General features: G+C 45.9%; 2 protein-coding genes and 1 non-coding gene across 4 annotated transcripts in view; 1 reads left to right on the top strand and 2 right to left on the bottom strand.

The window, feature by feature from the left end:
• The window catches only part of LOC122365043 (QRFP-like peptide receptor), an 81,809-nt gene that overhangs the window by 32,014 nt on the left and 29,111 nt on the right, over positions 1–20,684 (top strand). For both annotated transcript variants that reach the window (XM_043335924.1, XM_043335925.1), the window contains exons 4-5: positions 624–740; positions 5,890–6,030. In XM_043335924.1, the coding sequence (XP_043191859.1) occupies positions 624–740; positions 5,890–6,030 (258 nt within the window). The remainder of the gene's footprint in view (positions 1–623; positions 741–5,889; positions 6,031–20,684) is intronic.
• Positions 2,856–2,927, bottom strand: Trnae-uuc. The gene has a single exon. It is a non-coding gene; the product is annotated as a tRNA-Glu (tRNA).
• LOC122365045 (echinoidin-like) lies at positions 10,401–19,274 on the bottom strand. The gene is made up of 4 exons (XM_043335926.1): positions 18,961–19,274; positions 12,720–12,918; positions 12,110–12,282; positions 10,401–10,845 (listed from the first exon to the last, which is right to left on the bottom strand). The coding sequence occupies exons 1-4, from the start codon at positions 19,198–19,200 to the stop codon at positions 10,762–10,764; spliced, it is 696 nt and encodes a 231-aa protein (XP_043191861.1). The 5' UTR covers positions 19,201–19,274; the 3' UTR covers positions 10,401–10,761.

The following is a 20,684-nucleotide window of genomic DNA, read 5'->3' as shown; positions in this document are numbered from 1 at the left end:
TGCCCGGGGATTACGGATAGCGTATTGGGGATGTCGGCCAAATAAATGGAACCTGAATTACCATCAGACGGAAATAAGTCTGAAAGATTCTCCGCTTCACGACAAGGACAGTACTCTCACAAAAAAACACACTTAAAGATCTGAAGAAAAAAATGTTCATGGTATAGTGTTATCACTACAACGAATACCGTGGTTATTTTGTAATAAAAAGAAATGTTTGATGAATTCATACAAACGTGTAATATTGAAAGTAGGATCCTCGATACTTGCGGGAAGAGTTAGTGATGACCTTTTTGTGTAATCTCTTGTCTCCATTTCATCACTTCATCACTTATTCGAATTTGCCGAACATCTGTGATAGCCTAACATGATGCATAAAATATATTATTGCGAAAGTTTTGTCGAATTCCGAATCTTTTTATGGCATATGTCTTTGTTATTACTTAAAACATATTTTAACAGATTTTAACAAATTATCCACTCGTAGGAAGCTGTGAAAAAGGTCTCTAAATGCTTGCATTCTTCAAGGCTGCTTCATCGCTCACAACTGTCCGCCTACTACATATCTACTATCCACTGACGTCATATCTTTCCACTGACGTCACGCCCCCACGTGTCCCCAGTGGAAGGATATGGTGGAGGTCACGTGTCAGGACTCGTGGCCGGTGGCGCACGTCTGGGACCCCTTGCTGGGCAGGTGTACACGGACCCACAAACACAAGATCGCCTACTATACAATGGTGAGTCGAACAAGATCGCCTACTATACAATGGTGAGTCGAACAAGATCGCCTACTATACAATGGTGAGTCGAACAAGATCGCCTACTATACAATGGTGAGTCGAACAAGATCGCCTACTATACAATGGTGAGTCGAACAAGATCGCCTACTATACAATGGTAAGTCGAACAAGATCGCCTACTATACAATGGTGAGTCGAACAAGATCGCCTACTATACAATGGTGAGTCGAACAAGATCGCCTACTATACAATGGTGAGTCGAACAAGATCGCCTACTATACAATGGTGAGTCGAACAAGATCGCCTACTATACAATGGTGAGTCGAACAAGATCGCCTACTATACAATGGTGAGTACCTACCGAGTTGACAAACCGAGTTGATCGATTTGTGTGCTTCTTATGTATTTGTTAGCAGAAGAGGAGAAGAGAAGAAGAGAGATCAGAAGAAGAGGAGAGAATAAAGGGAGAAATGAGAAGGAGAGGGAGAAAAGTATGAAGAGAGAATGAATAAACTATAAAGAATGAATGAATGGAACATTGAAACATGGAAACCCGATATGTGTGAGGAGTGGGATAAATTAATTCCCACAATTTGCGTTTGAAAAGGATTTATTCACATGCCCACATTACCCTGAATTTGCAAATCATGTTAGAGCACCCGGTTTTCAGATTGTACCAGAGGCGCTCACTCTAAACGACGCATTAGCGACGACGTCCCGTTCAGAAAGTACGCTATAGCTGTTCAACACGTGGCGCGGATCACATTAAGATAGCAAAGTCATGCATTAACATAATTGACCAACGCGTATCTCGCAGCATGGTACTACGCAGTGCACAGTAGGGTGTTTCATTACACTATGGTAAAATAATGTTGGTTCAAAACTCAGCCATATCGACTTTGCCCCAACTCTACCCGTAAAACTGAATCGATTGATACGCTTGAAACCCAAATTTAAGTATATTTAGGGGTCGCACACTTTTGTCACCAAAACTCGTTACACAGAGAAGGGGGCACATCCTTCCTTGGTGCGCTTGGGCAGCGCCTTCCGGTTGAGTTCCACGACTCGCAGGCCATCGTTGTTAGGGCCCTGCCGCCCTCAATAGACCGTTGCAGAGCCCTCAGATGCCAGCATAGCCCCCGCAGCCTGGTTGTGTTGGGGCTCTCAGAGGCCGTCGCTGGGCCGCCTGAAGCCAAATGGGCCCTCAGACTTGAGTTGGGTCTAGGGCCGTCACGAGGGCCCTCAGAGACCGTCGTAGAGACCCTCAGGGGCCAGTGGGGCCCCTGGAGTCCTGTGGGACCCTCAGCGGTCGTCATGAGGGCCCTTAGTGGTCGTTATAGGGCCCCAGGGGACAGAGTTCGTCGTGAGAGCCCACATAGATCATCGTAAGGGCCCTCAGAGGCCGTCATAGGGGCCCTCAGAGGCCAGCGTGGCCCCTGGAGTCTCTGTGGGTCCCTCAGCGGTCGTCACGAGGGCCCTTAGTGGCCGTTGTAGGGCCCCAGGGGACAAAGCCCTCAGGTGGGAGCCCTCAGAGATCGTCATAAAAGGGCCCTCTGAGGCCGTCGTGGGGGCCCTCAGATGCCGTGTGGAGCACCAAACGCGGCTCGGGACACTTCTAGCCGGTGTGGAGGCCCCGACGCGGTTCACGCCGTCCTGTCGCCGGGCTGTCAGTGGTATTCGTCGTCCTAAAGGTCGGTTCACATGTCGTTGTCACTGGTAGCGTGTTTCGGGGAGGTGATAAAGGTCGCGAGTGGACCGATGAGGATTTGGATTTTGTGGTGGGAGTGGGGTCATGTGAAGGGTTTGGGAGCACGATCATTTGAGAGGTTTGGAAGATGGGTATTTTGTGATTTTAATATGCATTTGTTTTCCAATGCGGTATCTATTTAACAATATGGTGGGTAAATAGCCACTATAAGACCAATTACAAACCAATATCTGTCCACCGGGAGAATCAATGATCAATCAAAGAAAACGGGATTCTTAAGGCTAGGTAACACAAAATTTGTCGCGAATATGTTAAATCTACACTGGCGAATTTCGCGGACATTCAGCTGCACCAAAATAAGAGTTCTTCAGCATGATGGCAAAGGTATACATCCCCTAAAATCACTCCCGCGCCGGGAATCGAACCCGGGCCTTCTGGGTGAAAGCCAGATATCCTAGCCACTAGACCACGCGGGACCACGTTATGTATTGTTAAGGCCAAATTAGACTATAACTGCATCGGTACACTCACTTTTGAAATATACCTAGGTACTGGTTATCGGTGCCATCATTTTCCTCATCGAATTAAACAATGCCGGACTACAACGGTCGGCGCTGGCAACACACGAAAACTGGCTAAACCAGTTACCACCGGACCCCCCCCCCCCCCAACACCACGCTCCCCATCCCTACCACATTTGTCCAGTTCGTTTATTCGTCACCGTATCCAACCATTCATTAGTCCCCTTTCCCTCCCCTCATGTGTTCTCAAGCGCCACTAGGCCGGACATATCGTTGCCCCTCCCCCTCCTCCCCTCCCGTTGTCAGCCCCCCCCCCTCCCGCGCCGCCGCTGCCGGCCGATGTTGATGTTTTAATGCGAAAAGCGGACCCGTCATGAAGCTGCAGTAGGGCAGAAAGTGAGGCATTGAGACAGTGATAGAGTGAGGAAAACAATGAGACACAAACACTGAGACACTGCGGCAGTAAGACGTCTCAATCAGTCAGAGGTGCTGAGACAGCGAGGCCCATAAAACAGTAAGATACTGAGACATTCAGGAAGTGAGACACTGAAACACTTAACTAAAGCACATGACATAACAACACTGAAAAACAGAAAACTGAAGCAAATACTGATCCATTGAAGCCCACCCACCACCTTCCGTCTCCCCCAGTGATTGTTCCACGACCTTCATGAGGCGCTGAAACAGTAACAATAAGGCAGACAGACACTGAATCAGTAAGGAAATAAGTCATTGAGACAAAAAACACACAGGCACAGATTCTAAGAAATCAAAGAAATCAAGGAACTGACATACTTAAGCACTGGTATTTTTTTATTTAAATTTATTCCGAATCTTTTGAATGGAAGGATTCACAAGGACAGAGCTCCCGCTAAGCGAAGCTTGTTGCGTTGGCCCTGCCCTCTACCCTCCGATCGCGCAATTCCTGTTCTATGGCAGAATTTACAGTCCAAAGTTTAACATACGCACATAGCCGCGCGCGGCCGGAGATACCCCTAATGTTCTGATACGCCAAGACACAGAATCCCTGCGTCTTCGTCAGCGATTGTTCCACGATCCACCATGTTGTTGTTGGCTGCGGTCCCCGTCATTCTATATTGGTCCAGAACTGCCGCCCGGCCACGCGGGTAGAGGGCTGCCAAGATTGTCGCCAAAACTTGGATCAAGCCGTATTACAGCAGTGGTATTTCGAAGAGTTGGAAGGTGTTAGCGTTGCTTGGATGTGTGGGTAAATATTGTTAGGAATTACATAATGAGACATTTGTTTGTAGGACCAGCAAGAGAAATGATGTGAAGATATTTGCAAAACTAGAACTATGTTGCTAAGTGCGACTAAGAAGTCTAGAAGGAGTGAAAGTGACGTTTTTTCATTTCATATCCGCACGTTTGTTTTCGTTGATGGCTGGCGTACATTTTCAAATAACCAATTTCCGCATCTGTACACAAACATGAAGAACGTTTTCGACCGTTGCAATTACAGATGAGCCGCTGCTTTTTAATGAGAACACAATGACACTAACATTTTTTCCTCTTATTTTTTCCACACAGAAACCGGATAAAAAAACAACAACAAAATAATCACATAAAGTGGTTGAAATAACATCAACACTGTGTGTTGGGGCAATGACTTGTATCGACCTCAGTTGTTTTCGCAGCAGATCCATGGGTTTTCTTCCCCCAGCAAGACGTGTTATTTTAGAAATCAGCGTGGCTACCGGAATGTTTAATTTGTAAACCCCAGATGCCGCCTTCGCTGTTTCTCTCGTTTAGACGACAGTATAGGGCTCATCAGTAACATAACTCAGCCGGTGATATTCCACTGTGACGTCATAATGACGTCATAGGATCAGCGTGCCAGCAGAATGACGTCCTGATGTGAGGGGAAGGAATGGATGTGAAAGACGATTCTTATTACATTATTTTGTGTGGCTGTTGATGAAATGTTCCTTAAATTATGGCACGGCATTCGTTGGTGCTTTTTCAGTTATTTAACTATTTTAGCTGCTTTAGGAGCATACTATGCTGCTTACCGTGCCCCACCATATTATTTTTTATTGTGTTTGGTTCCAGATTGTTTCCATGCACCAGTACATCATTGCAATGCATTCACAGTAGGTACTATTTATTAGCACTTCCATTTTTCCGGTAGACACAAATAAAACAGGAAGCTGCTGCCGCTTGCCACAGATTCATTTACGAGTTACTCTGACTGTCATCAGCCAGTAACGACATGCTCATGTCATTGTCTTCATGGCTGATGGCCAGCTTCAATACATCACAAAATCAACCGACTTCACTGAATATGCCGAAGCCATTTCCGGGAAACGAATAGCCGATTCCGTAATGGGAAACGTCAATCAGCATAGCATGTGGTCGGCGATTTGGCGGTTTTCGACCGAACATCGCGCGTGCATTTGTAGATATGACGCCTCCGTAATTGACGACGGTAACGCGGGTGTCATTTTCGGCGTGAGAAAGCGACGGGAAAGCGCTGGGAAAGTGCTGGGAAAGATGGTGTTGGGATAGAAAGGCGATGAGGTAGTTGTTGAGAAAAATGTGGGAGTTCTTCTGTTCTAGCAACGCAAGGCCGTGAATGAAACTAAGGATGCGTGGGAAAAGAACGGGTGGCGTCAAGCTCCGATAAACTTATTTGTTGCTTTGGGTGACTATTTAGTCAGTGAACTGTGGCCAGACTGTAACGATACAATTACGTCACCAATATGGAAAATTTAAGGATACATATCATGAGATGGAACTACCGTAGACAAGTGTATGTTTTGACAGAGCCCGTACCCGGAATAACCATCCTAAGCAAAAGCTCTAATTGCCTTTTTTGTCATCGCATCCCTTGCCCAAACGAAACTCCACCTTTTTCTGCTTCACCTCCCATCTGACGGTCAATACGGTCGATTTCCAGGTGACTCTGGCGTTGTTTTTCGCCCCTATCGGCATCATGGGCGTGACGTACGCGCTCATCATCTGGAGGCTATGGGTTTCTGCTGTACCTGATATAGGAGGCACGTCCCGGGTCCACTCACAGCATAACGCCAAGAAGAAGGTAAGCACTGCAGCCACTAACAAAAAAGTCAAATGTATGTACCTACAGATGTGTGAACATAAATTGTAACGCCGGTATCTCATTGTTAGGGAGGTGGGTTGGTAAAGTTTTGAAATAAACAAGGGAATCTTACTTGAAAGGTGTAATGGCAGTGCATGGTATAATAAGGAGAGGTGATGTTAATTTCTTAAACGTCTTTGGACAGAGAAGATTGGCATGTGCCGTAAGATAAACAACATGAGGTAAAGATATTCATCAATATGGAAGAATGTTTGCCACTGCTATGCATTTCCACGAGCACACGAAGAGACTGTCTGTTTTACTCGCCAGGTCACGCCCATGAAATGCCCCTCGGCGACCTCTGTTTGCTGACAGAGCTCCGAAATTTAAGCTTATTCTGCCTCCATGACGTAATTTGCCATGAATGCTGATGTAATCTGCCCCCATTTAGCCTCAATCTGCGCCGGATGGGACGCTTTGGGAGCAGATATTGACCCTCTATTGACCCGACGGGCCGAGTTGGTCCACGGTGCCGTGTTCGACGCCGTCGCTCGCTGTTGATAGTGCGGTCGGAGAGCCAATCAGAGGCCGTTATTTCTGCTCACGGCGGCCGTTTGTTGCCGTTGGTGGCGGCCGGTGAACACGACTGGCTGTAGGGTAGAGATAGTCGGTCTGGGGGGTGAGATATTGCTGCGGTTTATGGTTGGGGATGTAAAGGTAAATGGCGTCTGGTTTTGAGTCAGAGAATAGTGGGAAGCAGAAATGAAGAATGTAGAATATGTTTGAAGTAGGTACAGTCCAGGAAATGTTTACATTCCCGTCTCTTGCGCTGTGGTGACCCTTTCCTTTATAAATCAGGTATCCACGTTAGCTTAGCAAAGTATGTAAACACGCATCACAAATGGATATGCCAAGCACAAAAAAAATCCGTTCGTAATGCATATTTACTTGTTCCATGTTCACGGATCCCCCACTAATTCTTTCAAAACATTTCCCACCGCCACCAAAATGTATTTCACTTTGCGCTTACGCACAATCTGCTCCACATTTCCACCACCATTTAATGACAATCGTTCCTACATTTCACTAGCGTTGATCGTCAGAGAACCCCCATTCAGCTGATCCTAACCCAGCAGTGGGCATAACACCCAATTTGCGCCATTAATAGTCCCCCAATAACTATGCTTCCAACACCACCGCTCTGACTTTATGACGTTCTAACTGCGCTATCGCGTGTCGTACTTCCATTGAAATTCTCTCGGGGCACTGGGGATTCCAGTGGACGTTATTGTAATCCAATTAACTCGATTTATCTTTTGGACGATCCGCTTGTCTAGCTTAAAGGGAGATAATGAGCTTTCTTTTTTCTTAAATAAAAATTACTCGACATCTATACTATTTCTACTGTAGTTTCTATAAAATATGAAAATTTCCTAGCACATTTTCGTATGTGAAAAAGGTTTTATTTTTGCAAAAAAGAAGCAGTACTTGCAGTACTTGTAACACCCACCGAAATGCGTTGTCCTTCTCTATAAAAAAGTCGCAGTATATGGCGCTTTTGTTTCAAACAGCGACGCTTGGGTTTTTGTTTATGTTATCGCCTTGTCGTTGCTTGGTTATAAGGATTCTAATTTGAATTAGAGTTAATTCGGTTTAGAATTAATTAGATTCTAATTCGGGGGTACATAGTGCCTACTCTTCTTTGTTCCCAAGTATTATTTTGCGCCACAAATGAACGGCAAGCGCCAGAAACGCAGCCAAATCTTGCGATTGCGACTACGAAATCCATTATTTTGGCCTCAGAGCCTGAAGCGAAAAATACAAGCATATTTATTTCAAAAAGACTTCAGGTTTGTCGAACGGTGTTATGAGAATTTTGATAACAGTACTGCATAAGTTTTTCAGTGATGCCGCAAAAGTGTTGTATCTATCTTCTTTTATTGTGCAGTCGGCGGGACCGATTCAAAATTGAGTCGTTGCTACTAAAATAGCAGCATATGGCGACAGATGATGAACAGGAAAAATAGTTGCGTAAATTTAGACATAAACCACCCCCAAACCATGAATATCTTTTGAAGGCACTATAGACGACCATTAACTAACTAGATGTGATGAAGATCAAATGTAATGAATACGCTCATTTTACAAAATTACATGCAAGTACCAAAAAGTGATGTAAGTACTTATTCAACGGTCATTTTCAGCGCTCCCCGCTAACGTGACTTCAAGTTGAGATATTTGCGGCAAGGTACCGAATTGAGCAAAATGGTTTTAATTTACATTATAACTTGTTGTGTTTTGTCAGAAAATGGTCCTAACTCAGATTTTGTGGAAAAAGGTCATAATCTCCCTTTAACGACACTGTCCGCAGGATAAGCGGGATAAACGTTGACCGGCGTCGGTGATCTTAGCTGAAATATTACCACTACCGGCACGTGGATTTTCTACTATGGGGATTTCGTGGCGACGCGAGGGATGTGTTGTGACTCACGCAATATGGAGCCGGATTTATGCGTTTGGTTGTGGAGGTATTCAGGTAGCTCACCCTGTGGCGTGATTCGTGGCAATATGGTGGTCATGATTTACGCTGTTAAAGGAGTGTATGGAAATTTACGGCCTTTGGATGGGGACTTTTCCCATCCGATCTGATTCTGACTTGTAAAAGTGATGAGTTTTCGTGAGAATTTTTGTCGAAACGCTCGACTATTACTTAGGAGATGAAATAGTGTTTGGGAAGCAATAACTTTGACGTGAAGTGTAACGTGTCATGCTATTTGTGAAGCTGGTCTGTCCGGTAAAGCAAACGTACATCTTCCCCTTTGTAATATCAATATGAAAAGCATTACAGCAAAATGTCGCTTAACCCGCGCCCCACTGGGGGGGGGGGCTATTTATAGCCCCCCCCCTCCCGTTTTTCTGCAATAACTTCCAAACCGCTTGACGAATCGACGCAAAACTTTCAGTACCTTCGGCTGCATCAATTTGACACCTTGTGTCAAAATTTGAACTTCGTAGCTACCATAGGTCGGCCGAAAATGACGTCAGAGTGACGTCATGTTCGTCCGATTTCGACGCAAAACATTGAACCACGGCAATCGCTCCCAAGAGCTCAGTTTTTAAGCTAGATCCAATTTCTTTGCATGAAAGGACTCAGAATTGACCGCGCTATCAAACTGCTATCACGGATTTTCAAAGTTTTGAAAATTTCGAAAATTTTATATAATAATATTCAAAATTTATATTTTTATATTTTTTTCAAAAAGTTATTGACTTTTCGAAAAAACCGGAATATATGTGACAGAACGCATGATTATGACTAAGTCTAGCAAGTTTTAGCTAAATATCTTCAAAAATGGCCAAGTTATACGCATTATTGCAAAAAGTTCACAATTATTAATTTTTCAAATCAATTTTTCAGTACGTATTTGGCATCGTACACCAATATAAATGGCACCATCGTGTTCCTGAGCTCAAACTGCATCCAATAGACACCTTTTTTGTTGAAAAATTTCAACTTCAAAATTTGACCTTTTTTGACCTGAAAGTGACCTGACCTAAGCTAATTTCGACTCAAAATGACCTTGAATGACACAGACGACATCAAATTCGAAATCTATGGCCTAAATGGACCATAAAACATGTGTCACGTGACCGACGCATGATATAATATTTTCGTGACCTGTGATGACCTGACCCTGACCTGAAAATCAAAGTACAAGTTTGGTACCCTCAAGGTATCTAGAGCATCTGTTCACGAGTGTGGAAACCAAAAATGAGCCTGATCTGACTTGTAAGACGGCGGCCAGAGCCCAAAATGTGAACAAGCCAAAGTGCTAATAGTTTTTACTTTGACCTGACCTGTGACGTCATCGGTGACCTCGAGGTCAATGAAATTAGGTTTCGCTCGATAGTTTTTCCGGGGCTATCAGACGCCGTTTGAATTTTGACGATCGGCCCAGTAGTTTCGGAGTTAGGAGGGGGGGGGCTATGAATAGCCCCCCCCCCCCCCAGTAGGGCGTGTTATACACAGACCCCAGTGGGGCGCGGGTTAAGGCCTTCCAGATGCATTTTTCCAGCCATAACTAGAAGCGATAGATGTCTGGTTTTTAAATCATTCTTCGTTAAAGTATCAGACACTTCAAGTGATGCGTTAAAGGGCAGGCTCTCTGAAATTTGATGGAAGTGTCAAGTGAAAAGAGATTATAGAAATGTTGAGCTAAAACGTCAAGGAAGAGAGAAAGGCGTTTACAAGGTGTCGTATATATGTGCAATATTTATTTTTCGTTACCGCTCGTACGAACTTACCGTGCTTCCGTATATTATACCTACGTGTTCGTCTATAAGCACTAAGTGTTTTGTGTGTTCAAAACCAAACCGCAAAAACATGTATTTTGAACAGACAACTTCATAGATGTACTCCATACACAAATTCCACATATTGATGTCACTGACTTGTCATGAAAGAGTCTTATACTTAATTAGATTAAATCGACGTAAATTGATTTTGGGTACATCAAACCCTTCTGAAAACAACAATGTTGCCCAAATGCTCAAAAATGTAACAACACAAAACAATACATTGAAATCGGCCATTTTTTCAAAAACCTTTGGCAAATGAAAAACAAAACGTCTATGTGCGTATTTATTCCAGGTGAAACTGCCTGCCTGAATCTGGCTGCATCCGGCAAAGTCAAGTTTCAGCTGGTTATTTCCAGATTTATCCAGCACTGTTCAGACACAGAAAGCCTTACAGGCGTAGTACTTTTCATCGGTGCAGCTTCTGTCGTTCCAACGACCTCCGTATCCATACATCAGCTGAAACAGGGGTCAACAGAGGTCAGTAGAGGTCAGTAGAGGCTAGCAGAGGTCAACAGGGATCAAAACAAAGATCCCAAACTTAACCCTCGCCCGCACATGCCATTTTCCCATCCTAGAACGCAAATGGGGGGGGGGGGTTGCCACACCCCCGCGTCATTTCGTTCCTGTTGGAGATAGAGCTTCGCGGTAGACCAAAAAGATTTTTTGGGAAGAGACAAATCCAATGATACCCAGTTTTACCTTCTCAGGTCAGTCATTGACCTTCCAGGTCAGGTCAAGCTAAAACATGTTGCTGTTTTGGGTCACCGTTGGATATCAAGTGCGCTGCTTATCATATAGTGATGACGATGCCGTTTTCTTGTGGCAAGCCAGCTAGAGCCTCTTTGTCACACTACCCGACCAGGTTTTTGCTGCTGAGGTCATTTCAGGTCAAGTTAGGTCAAGGTCAATGATATGTATTTGTATGTCTGTGTGTGTCTGTGTGTATGCTGATGTGTGGAACGATTGTTTATGTGTCCATATGACATGAAATCATGATCTGAGAAGCTTTTACCAAAAATGCAGTCAAAAAACTTCACGAAAAGTAAATTCAGCTTGCCTAAAACGCAATTATTTTAGATGACCTAGGTTGACCTTGACCCTGACCTTGACCTCTGTACATCGTCGAACAACATGTTCCACGATAGGTGGGAGGTAAGACTGGCAAAAAAGGCCGAAATCAAGGTGTCAAAAGCTCACAAGGCTCATAGCCAGCGCAAGATGTTGAGAATTGGTCATTTGGGTCATGACATGACCTGAAAAACAAGGTCATATCTCCGAAACCAAAAACCACAGAAAATTGAAATTTTCAGTGGACACCAAGAAAGGATAGAGCAGCAGCTTTACGAAAAATCAGGCTTCTAGCTCTAAAAATGTGGAGTGCAGAGCAGAAAGACTACCTGGGGGGTGGCAACCCCCCCCCCATGTGCGGGCGATGGTTAAATCAGCCTAATTATAGATCATTTAGTTTATCATAGGCATAGGTATGCCTTTATAGGTCAACACTGGTCAACAATTGAAGATATCAGGAGAGGACAGATGGAGACAAAAAGAGGTCGCAAAGGTCTAAGTTGTCGATAAAGGTCATAAAGGTCAAACAGGTGCCAATAAGCCAGAGATAAGTCACCGGTCTCTCTCTCTCTCTCTCTCTCTCTCTCTCTCTCTCTCTCTCTCTCTCTCTCTCTCTCTCTCTCTCTCTCTCTCTCTCTCTCTCGCCTCTTACCTCCACACAATCCTCTCCCGGCTGGCTGCTGGCGACAGATACTCCTCCATTATTCGGTTCGCCAGAGTAAAAGTAGCTAAATCCATACTGTCTTCCATCTACCCAGTCAAAGTACCCCTCGTAGGTACGGTCATTGAGGCCGATCCAGACGTGATCACGAATGCCTTCAGCGTCTGCGGTTGGGGGGGGGGGGGGATGGTGGGCCGTTATAAATTGAAGGAGGATGTTGGGGATACGTTATGGGGGACATTGTGGGTACGTGTAGTTGAGTAAATTTTAAGCATTATGAATAGTACTTCAGATAGTTGTAACAACTGACCTAACTAGTATTTGTTAACATAACTGGGTACCTTCATATGTAGGTTACATATTTTTTAAATGTTAATTGTGCTACAATATAATTTTATAGCAAAACAGCTGCAATATCGCAGATAATCAATACAATATATTATTATATTTCATCTATCCTGTCACTCGATATCGTTTTACCCGACCATGCCTTTTCATATCTACTCTTTCGCCTCTGCCCTCATCCCCATCGCTTCCACCCCTCCCTTTCCACCCCCTCTTCTCTCCTCCCTTTCTATCCCCTTCTCCTCCCTCCACTAACCCATCAAAGTGCTGATGAAGTGGTTTTCATTGCCGTTCATCACGCTCGCCAGAGTGCTGAAGCACCTGCTGGATGGCGGCGTGAGACGTTCGCAGGCCTCCTTGGCGGCGAACCAGTCCTTCTTGCTGGTACCGATGGTGTAGCAGATGCTGGCCACGTTCGAAGCTGACCAGTACTTGTAGAAGCCGCTGGGGCAGTTCTGGAAATAGAGAGGAGTATTAAGATGTATTTAAGGGTGAATAGGTGGACCAGTACTTGTAAGAAGCCGTTGGGGCAGTTCTGGAAGGGGAAGAAGAAGGGGGTTTTGCCGGGAGACCAGTACATACTTGTGGAGCCTGTTTGGGTAATTCTGAATAACAAAGAAATAGAGAAATAGAGAGAGAGAGAGAGAGAGAGAGAGAGAGAGAGAGAGAGAGAGAGAGAGAGAGAGAGAGAGAGAGAGAGAAGAGAGAGAGAGAGAGTGGGAGGGATAGAGAAGAAGAAAAAACAAGAAGAAATGAATAACATGCTGAAAAGGGGAATCAACACAATCGGACACCTACACTAATCTCTAAGAAATAAAACAATGCAATCGAGGCTTAGGTATAGGTACGTGGCTCTCCAGCACATGCAGTCCAATGTCAACCTCCTACCTTTCGACCCCCCCCCCCCCCCACCACCACCACCACACACGTCACACACACACACACACACACACACACACACACACACACACACACACACACACACACACACACACACACACACACACACACACACACACACACACACACACACACACACACACACACACACACACACACACACACACACACACACACACACACACACACACACACACACACACACACACACACACACACACACACACACACACACACACACACACACACACACACACACACACACACACACACACACACACACACACACACACACACACACACACACACACACACACACACACACACACACACACACACACACACACACACACACACACACACACACACACACACACACACACACACACACCTCCATTGTCAGCGTCTGACTCTACCCAAACTCGTGGCCAACCGAGTTTGCCCAGTTTGGGATTCATGCGCTTAGTTAAACAACTGCCGTCGACGTCACCGACAGAAGACCTCCCGTTCGAACGACACAATTTGCGTGGAAAATTGCGGACAAAATTACGGACGGAGTTGCGGACAGAATTTGCGACCGGAATTTTCCGGGCGACGTAACGGCGGAGATTTCCGACCCGAGTTTGGAGTTTGTAGCAGAGTTTGCAGGCGTAGTTGGTGGATTAGTCAAACGTGGTTCGCTGCAGGTGTGGAGGGGAAGTTGGGGGGAGAGGTCATGGATGGCTGGGTAAGGGGAAAGGGAGGGCTGGAATTGGGAGGGAGAAATGACAGCTGATGCAAAATCTGTTGTGGAAATTGAAAGGTGCGAAGGAACTAGATACAACAAAAGTGATCTGAAGGGATTGCTAAAGGGATTATGCGGTAGCCGATAGTTCGCTAGGAATTTCCTTTTTCGTGACTGATACAACATTTCGTCCACATATATTCACCAAATCTCAAAATCAATCCACCAAACATCACCATCATCACATTAATTCAATGTGTCGTTCCTCTTCTTGGCTGATGGCGATCGTGCCGCAGGGCAGAAATCGCGCCCTCATTAAACTTGACATCAGCGAAGTCGCCATCATTATACCCCAAGCATCCGCCTTCACCGAAAACGGGGAGTGTCTAAAAAGCAGACGAGATTAGCAGACGAGCCCATGCTCAGTAACTACTGGACCGATTTTAATAATTCTTTCACCATTCAATAGCAGGGAACTTATATAGGTGCCGTTTTTCGTTTTTTGGCGATTGGTTCACTCTGACTGGACCAATCGGACCAAAATGGTCCAGAACCATACACCCCCTTAAAAGCAGACGAGCCCATGCTCCGAAACTACTGGACCGATTTCGATGAAACCTTCACCATTAGACGCGCCGTGGTCTGAAACGGTGCCGTTTTTGATAATTTTTTGATTGGTCCACCCTAAGTGGTCCAAATCGGTCCAAAACCCCTAAAATCTGTTGCAGACGAGCCCATGCTCCGAAACTACTGGACCGATTTCGATGAAACCTTCACCATTAGACGCGCCATGGTCTGAAACGGTGCCGTTTTTGATAATTTTTTTATTGGTCCACCCTAAGTGGTCCAAATCGGTCCAAAACCGCTAAAATCTGTTGCAGACGAGCCCATGCTCCGAAACTACTGGACCGATTTCGATGAAACCTTCACCATTAGACGCGCCGTGGTCTAAAACGGTGCCGTTTTTGATAATTTTTTGATTGGTCCACCCTAAGTGGTCCAAATCGGTCCAAAACCCCTAAAATCTGTTGCAGACGAGCCCATGCTCCGAAACTACTGGACCGATTTCGATGAAACCTTCACCATTAGACGCGCCGTGGTCTGAAACGGTGCCGTTTCTGATAACTTTTTGATTGGTCCACCCTAAGTGGTCCAAATCGGTCCAAAACCGCTAAAATCTGTTGCAGACGAGCCCATGCTCCGAAACTACTTGACCGATTTCGATGAAACCTTCACCATTAGACGCGCCGTGGTCTGAAACGGTGCCGTTTTTGATAATTTTTTGATTGGTCCACCCTAAGTGGTCCAAATCGGTCCAAAACCGCTAAAATCTGTTGCAGACGAGCCCATGCTCCGAAACTACTGGACCGATTTCGATGAAACCTTCACCATTAGACGCGCCGTGGTCTGAAACGGTGCCGTTTTTGATAATTTTTTGATTGGTCCACCCTAAGTGGTCCAAATCGGTCCAAAACCCCTAAAATCTGTTGCAGACGAGCCCATGCTCCGAAACTACTGGACCGATTTCGATGAAACCTTCACCATTAGATGCGCCGTGGTCTGAAACGGTGCCGTTTTTGATCATTTTTTATTGGTCCACCCTAACTGGTCCAAATCGGTCCAAAACCCCTAAAATCTGTTGCAGACGAGCCCATGCTCCGAAACTACTGGGCCGATTTCGATGAAACCTTCACCATTAGACGCGCCGTGGTCTGAAACGGTGCCGTATTTGATACTTTTTCGATTGGTCCACCCTAAGTGGTCCAAATCAGTCCAAAATGCCTAAAACCCGTTTGTATTTTATCAGAGTCCGGATAGATTTCTGCAGCACAGAGGTGCCCCAATCCCATTGTCATGCATTTTGCTTTCCAAACTAGAGCAAAAATGCATGCTAATTGGGCCGAGGGCACCTCCGCGCTGCGGAAACCAGCTCATCGGTTGACTACGTGAAAACGTATTTTTGGGCTGTACTTGAACCGATTTGGACCACTTAGGGTGGACCAATAAAAAATTATCCAAAAGCGGCACCGTTACAGACCACAGCGCGTCGAATGGTGAAGGTTTCATCCAAATCGGTCCAGTAGTTTCGGAGCATAGGCTCGTCTGCAACAGTTTTTAGGGGTTTTGGACCGATTTGGACCACTAAGGGTGGACCAATCAAAAAATTATCAAAAACGACACCGTTTCAGACCACGGCGCGTCTAATGGTGAAGGTCTCATCGAAATCGGTCCAATAGTTTCGGAGCATGGGCTCGTCTGCAACAGATTTTAGGGGTTTTGGACCAATTTGGACCACTTAGGGTGGACCAATCAAAAAATTATCAAAAACGGCACCGTTTCAGACCACGGCGCGTCTAATGGTGAAGGTTTCATCGAAATCGGTCTGGTAGTTTCGGAGCATGGGCTCGTCTGCAACAGATTTTAGGGGTTTTGGACCGATTTGGACCACTTAGGGTGGACCAACCAAAAACTTATCAAAAACGGCACCGTTTCAGACCACGGCGCGTCTAATGGTGAAGGTTTCATCGAAATCGGTCCAGTAGTTTCGGAGCATGGGCTCGTCTGCAACAGATTTTAGCGGTTTTGGACCGATTTGGACCACTTAGGGTGGACCAATAAAAAAAATCATCAAAAACGGCACCGTTTCAGACCACGGCGCGTCTAATGGTGAAGGTTTCATCGAAATCGGTCCAGTAGTTTCGGAGCATGGGCTCGTCTGCAACAGATTTTAGGGGTTTTGGACCGATTTGGACCACTTAGGGTGGACCAATAAAAAAATTATCAAAAACGGCACCGTTTTAGACCACGGCGCGTCTAATGGTGAAAGTTTCATCGAAATCGGCTCAGTAGTTTCGGAGCATGGGCTCGTCTGCTTTTAAGGGGGTGTATGGTTCTGAACCATTTTGGTCCGATTGGTCCAGTCAGAGTGAACCAATCGCCAAAAAACGAAAAACGGCACCTATATAAGTTCCCTGCTATTGAATGGTGAAAGAATTATTAAAATCGGTCCAGTAGTTACTGAGCATGGGCTCGTCTGCTAATCTCGTCTGCTTTTTAGACACTCCCCCGAAAACGACGCTACGTCTTCTTTAACAAAGCCTGGCGCCGTTATTATGAATCAGCAAACACTCATCAGCGGTTATGCCGGCGCTGTAAGCACGTGCTGATTTTAACGAGGCCCTCGCGCTGTCAGGTGTCAGTTTCAGCGTGTTTTCCGTGTTTCGCAGTCGAGCGTTTCACTCAAGACGCTAATTACTGCTCCTCAGGGATTCAGGGAAGCGTTGAGAAAGGAGACGCTAAAATTAACCGCGCTAGTTGTTCAGGACAGTGCGGACAAGGGGATTCAGCGGATAAAGGAATGCGGTAGGGAAAGATAATCCAGGAAATATGGAAGTTGTAGGAACTTTGCTGGTATGAAGTTTGAACTTTTGCATATCTCATGGCTGATTGACTGTAGAAGTTGATAGCGAACATTGCAAAACTTTACTTCCTGTTCACACACATACTGCTTCCATTTTGAGCCGTTTTATAAGCATTGTTTATAATGTTTAAAGGTAGTGTGCCACCTTTGAAAGATTTCCCATTTTATTTTTCCTAGGATAAGAAGCTTCTGTTTTTACCTAATATCGCAAAAAAAATCAAAAATGGGCCTGGAATAGTGCCTTTTTCGCCTAAAAGTTTATCGGTTTTTAGATATGTATAACAACTGTAGTGGGCTCACCTGCAAACAGGCGTCGGCAACAATCGCGAATGCGGCGCACATGTGACAATAAGCAAAGGTCATTATAGTGTTACGACCATACGACGTACGGGAATGAGTTATCAGCTGTCTAATCGTAGACAACACAATGTCGAGCCTTAAACTGTAAGCCTGTATTGGTATTGTTTCTTTTATTTGGCTGTCGAACATTATTTATGATTTGAAATATGATTTTATGTAAAATAATTGATATGAAAAAGCCGTCTCATAAGTTATGACCCCATTTCACCACACGCAAGTGGCAGAAATGACAATGATCAGCTGACGCATTTTTCTTGGCCGAAGTCAGAGCGCGCAGCCCGACGCACCACCACCGCACCACAAAGTATGAGCAGAAGCCGCGCCCAAAGCCAGGGCCCCGGTAACGTGAGGTAGCCGAGTCGGGGCAGCGTGCGCTGACCCAAGCCGGGGCCGCAGCTTTGGGCGCGGTCTACCGCATCCCCGCGGGCAGCCCCGGGCTATCACATGACACCGGGAGGACGCGCGGCTCCGGCTTGGGTCAGCGCACGCTGCCCTGACTCGGCTACCTCACGTTACCGGGGCCCTGGCTTTGGGCGCGGTCTACCGCACCACCTAACAGGCGTGTTCGAAACCGCAGGAGCTGATGATGAACGGGTTTATCGAAACTTGATTGGATGAGCATATCGGTAATAGCGATTTCAGTGTGTGCATTTATTGTTCATAGTGGTGTGAAATGTGGTTGGGGTACGACCGACAACCCGTCGGGGCGAATTTCGCACTGGGGTACTCAAAATTTGAAGAATTTAAGACGTTTCCATGAGTTTTGAAGGTATGGATAAGTTCTAAAAATCCGGTTCTCCTTATCTGGGCCATTAACTCCATACGGTCCAGGAAAGCTGGCACACTACCTTTAATTATATTGTGTTTATAATGTTTGATTTAATAATTTCAACAAATATTTGCCTTCGAACTATCATCATATATATCATATTTATCCGAAATCGAAAAAATGTATCCACCAACATGTACCGAGAACGAAAGAACTAACGCACTGCCTTACACAAATCGTAGAAGAAAAAAAAATATAACACATAAAGCTAACTGGCTAGCTCTCAAATCTAACAAAAATTTTCTCGAGACTCCGCCACTTACCGGCGACCAGTACTGCCTGTTCCCCTCTTCCGCCGTCTCTCCAGTAACCAGGTCCACACCATCAAACACTTCCACTTCTTCATCCAGCCATTTCCTGGTCTCAATAAGCTTCCCCAACTTCGTGATATTCAAAACTTCAACCTCACCATTCTTCTCAAACTCCTGTGGTTTTGCTGGGACTGCAGATACCCCTACCAGAAGCAGTAGAAGTGGTAGAAAGACACCACCACGAGCAGCCATGTTTCTCCCTCTCTCGAACTCCACGACGAAATGCCCCGGGCGGTGAGCTGTATGTGGCGTCAGTTTTGGGCTGCACCTGTGAGAATACGTCACAAGCGTGCAGTTTTACAGAACACAGATGGGGCATGCCATTGTTTGCGATGAATAGGGGATCGGTTGGTGTCATGTTGGATGGAAATTCCGACGGGCATGCTGCTGAGCGAGGATATGATTCAGAGGGATGTATTCTGTCCAATGTTTGCTCTATTCCGCCACTCGTTTTGCCGCCCCGCTCTGCAGTCCGCTCTGCCCGCCCAGCCGTGCTACCCATCCTCCCTCCTCCATCCACCCCCCTAACCCCCTCCCCAGTGGGCTCCACCCCCCCCCCCCCAGTCCGCTCGGCGCGTCCTTTCCGCTTTGGTATGCGGCACATCGTTCGCAGTTAAAACGTTCCGTATTTCCCAGTTTGGACTCCGCCGTCCGCTGGCCCTGTGAATACAATCGAGCGTGTTAGTCAATGTCAATACCAGCCAATGTAGGTGCCAGTTGATAAAAGTCACTTGGCGGGCTGAACGGGAGAGGGTTCCTGCCGCTGTTGTTCTGGTGATGTTTGGAACGGTGTGAAGCGTGGAATTTTGATCGGATGTCCAAATGATGACAAAAGGTATCGGTCTCGCCTGATTGAATGACATTGGCTAAGTTTTTTTATACGACAAACCAGTCAGGTTCTTTTGTGAGACATCAATCAACATCCGGAAGGTTGGCTGATACATTAACCCGTCAGTTGTGAATTGATTTTAGCTGCCATCGCTCTATGGTTGACGGCTACAATCTATTGCCGGCTATTTTTCAGCCCATATATTTCATCGCTGCTAGCCGCGGACAGCATCACACCGTAAGACATCCATATCTGGATCTGTAGGGAACACTGCGCTTTTATCGTTGGCAAGAAGCCGTTTCTGCCGTCGCCGCCGCCGCCGCTGTCGTAGCTGTCGAACCGCCAAAACCGTCGATGCCGGCAGTGGGTTCACAGATAACCGAATTTTTTCGTCCCGACGGTACAGCTGATTCAATAAACCGCTCGACGTAACGCTGTTTTCCTCCAGCGGGGGACCTGAACAAGCTTCGGCTCGTGTCGCCGTCGTTTTTTCTTGGAAGTGACTTCGTTTTTATGCTGGTGGTGTTTGAGGATTTCACGGTATCATGCGAAAGGGGAGGATGTGTTTATAAAGCGTCTTTATGAGTTTAGAAACTTCGTCCCGGAGCTCATTTCGTCACGAAGTTTTATTTCATCTTTTAGCTGGTGGGGAGCGTGAAAGAAGTGTTGGTGTCGGAGATTTCTTTCACTGCACCTGTTTTGATCGTAGTGGGAACTTGGTGGAACTTTGACCAGGACGGCCCACGGAATAAAAAAGTTGATAAAAATCTAATGTGCGTTGGCAATAAATCGTAGAGTAGAGCTTTCAGTAGCCCGTAGCCCGTTTCTCCAGCTGAGCTGAAATCAT

Source organism: Amphibalanus amphitrite, unplaced genomic scaffold (assembly GCF_019059575.1).
Source record: "Amphibalanus amphitrite isolate SeventyFive unplaced genomic scaffold, NRLGWU_Aamphi_draft 000712F_arrow, whole genome shotgun sequence".
Taxonomy (NCBI): Eukaryota; Metazoa; Arthropoda; class Thecostraca; order Balanomorpha; family Balanidae; genus Amphibalanus; species Amphibalanus amphitrite.
The sequence above is the reverse complement of the archived record's forward strand: the minus strand, read 5'-3'. Positions and strand labels throughout refer to the sequence as shown.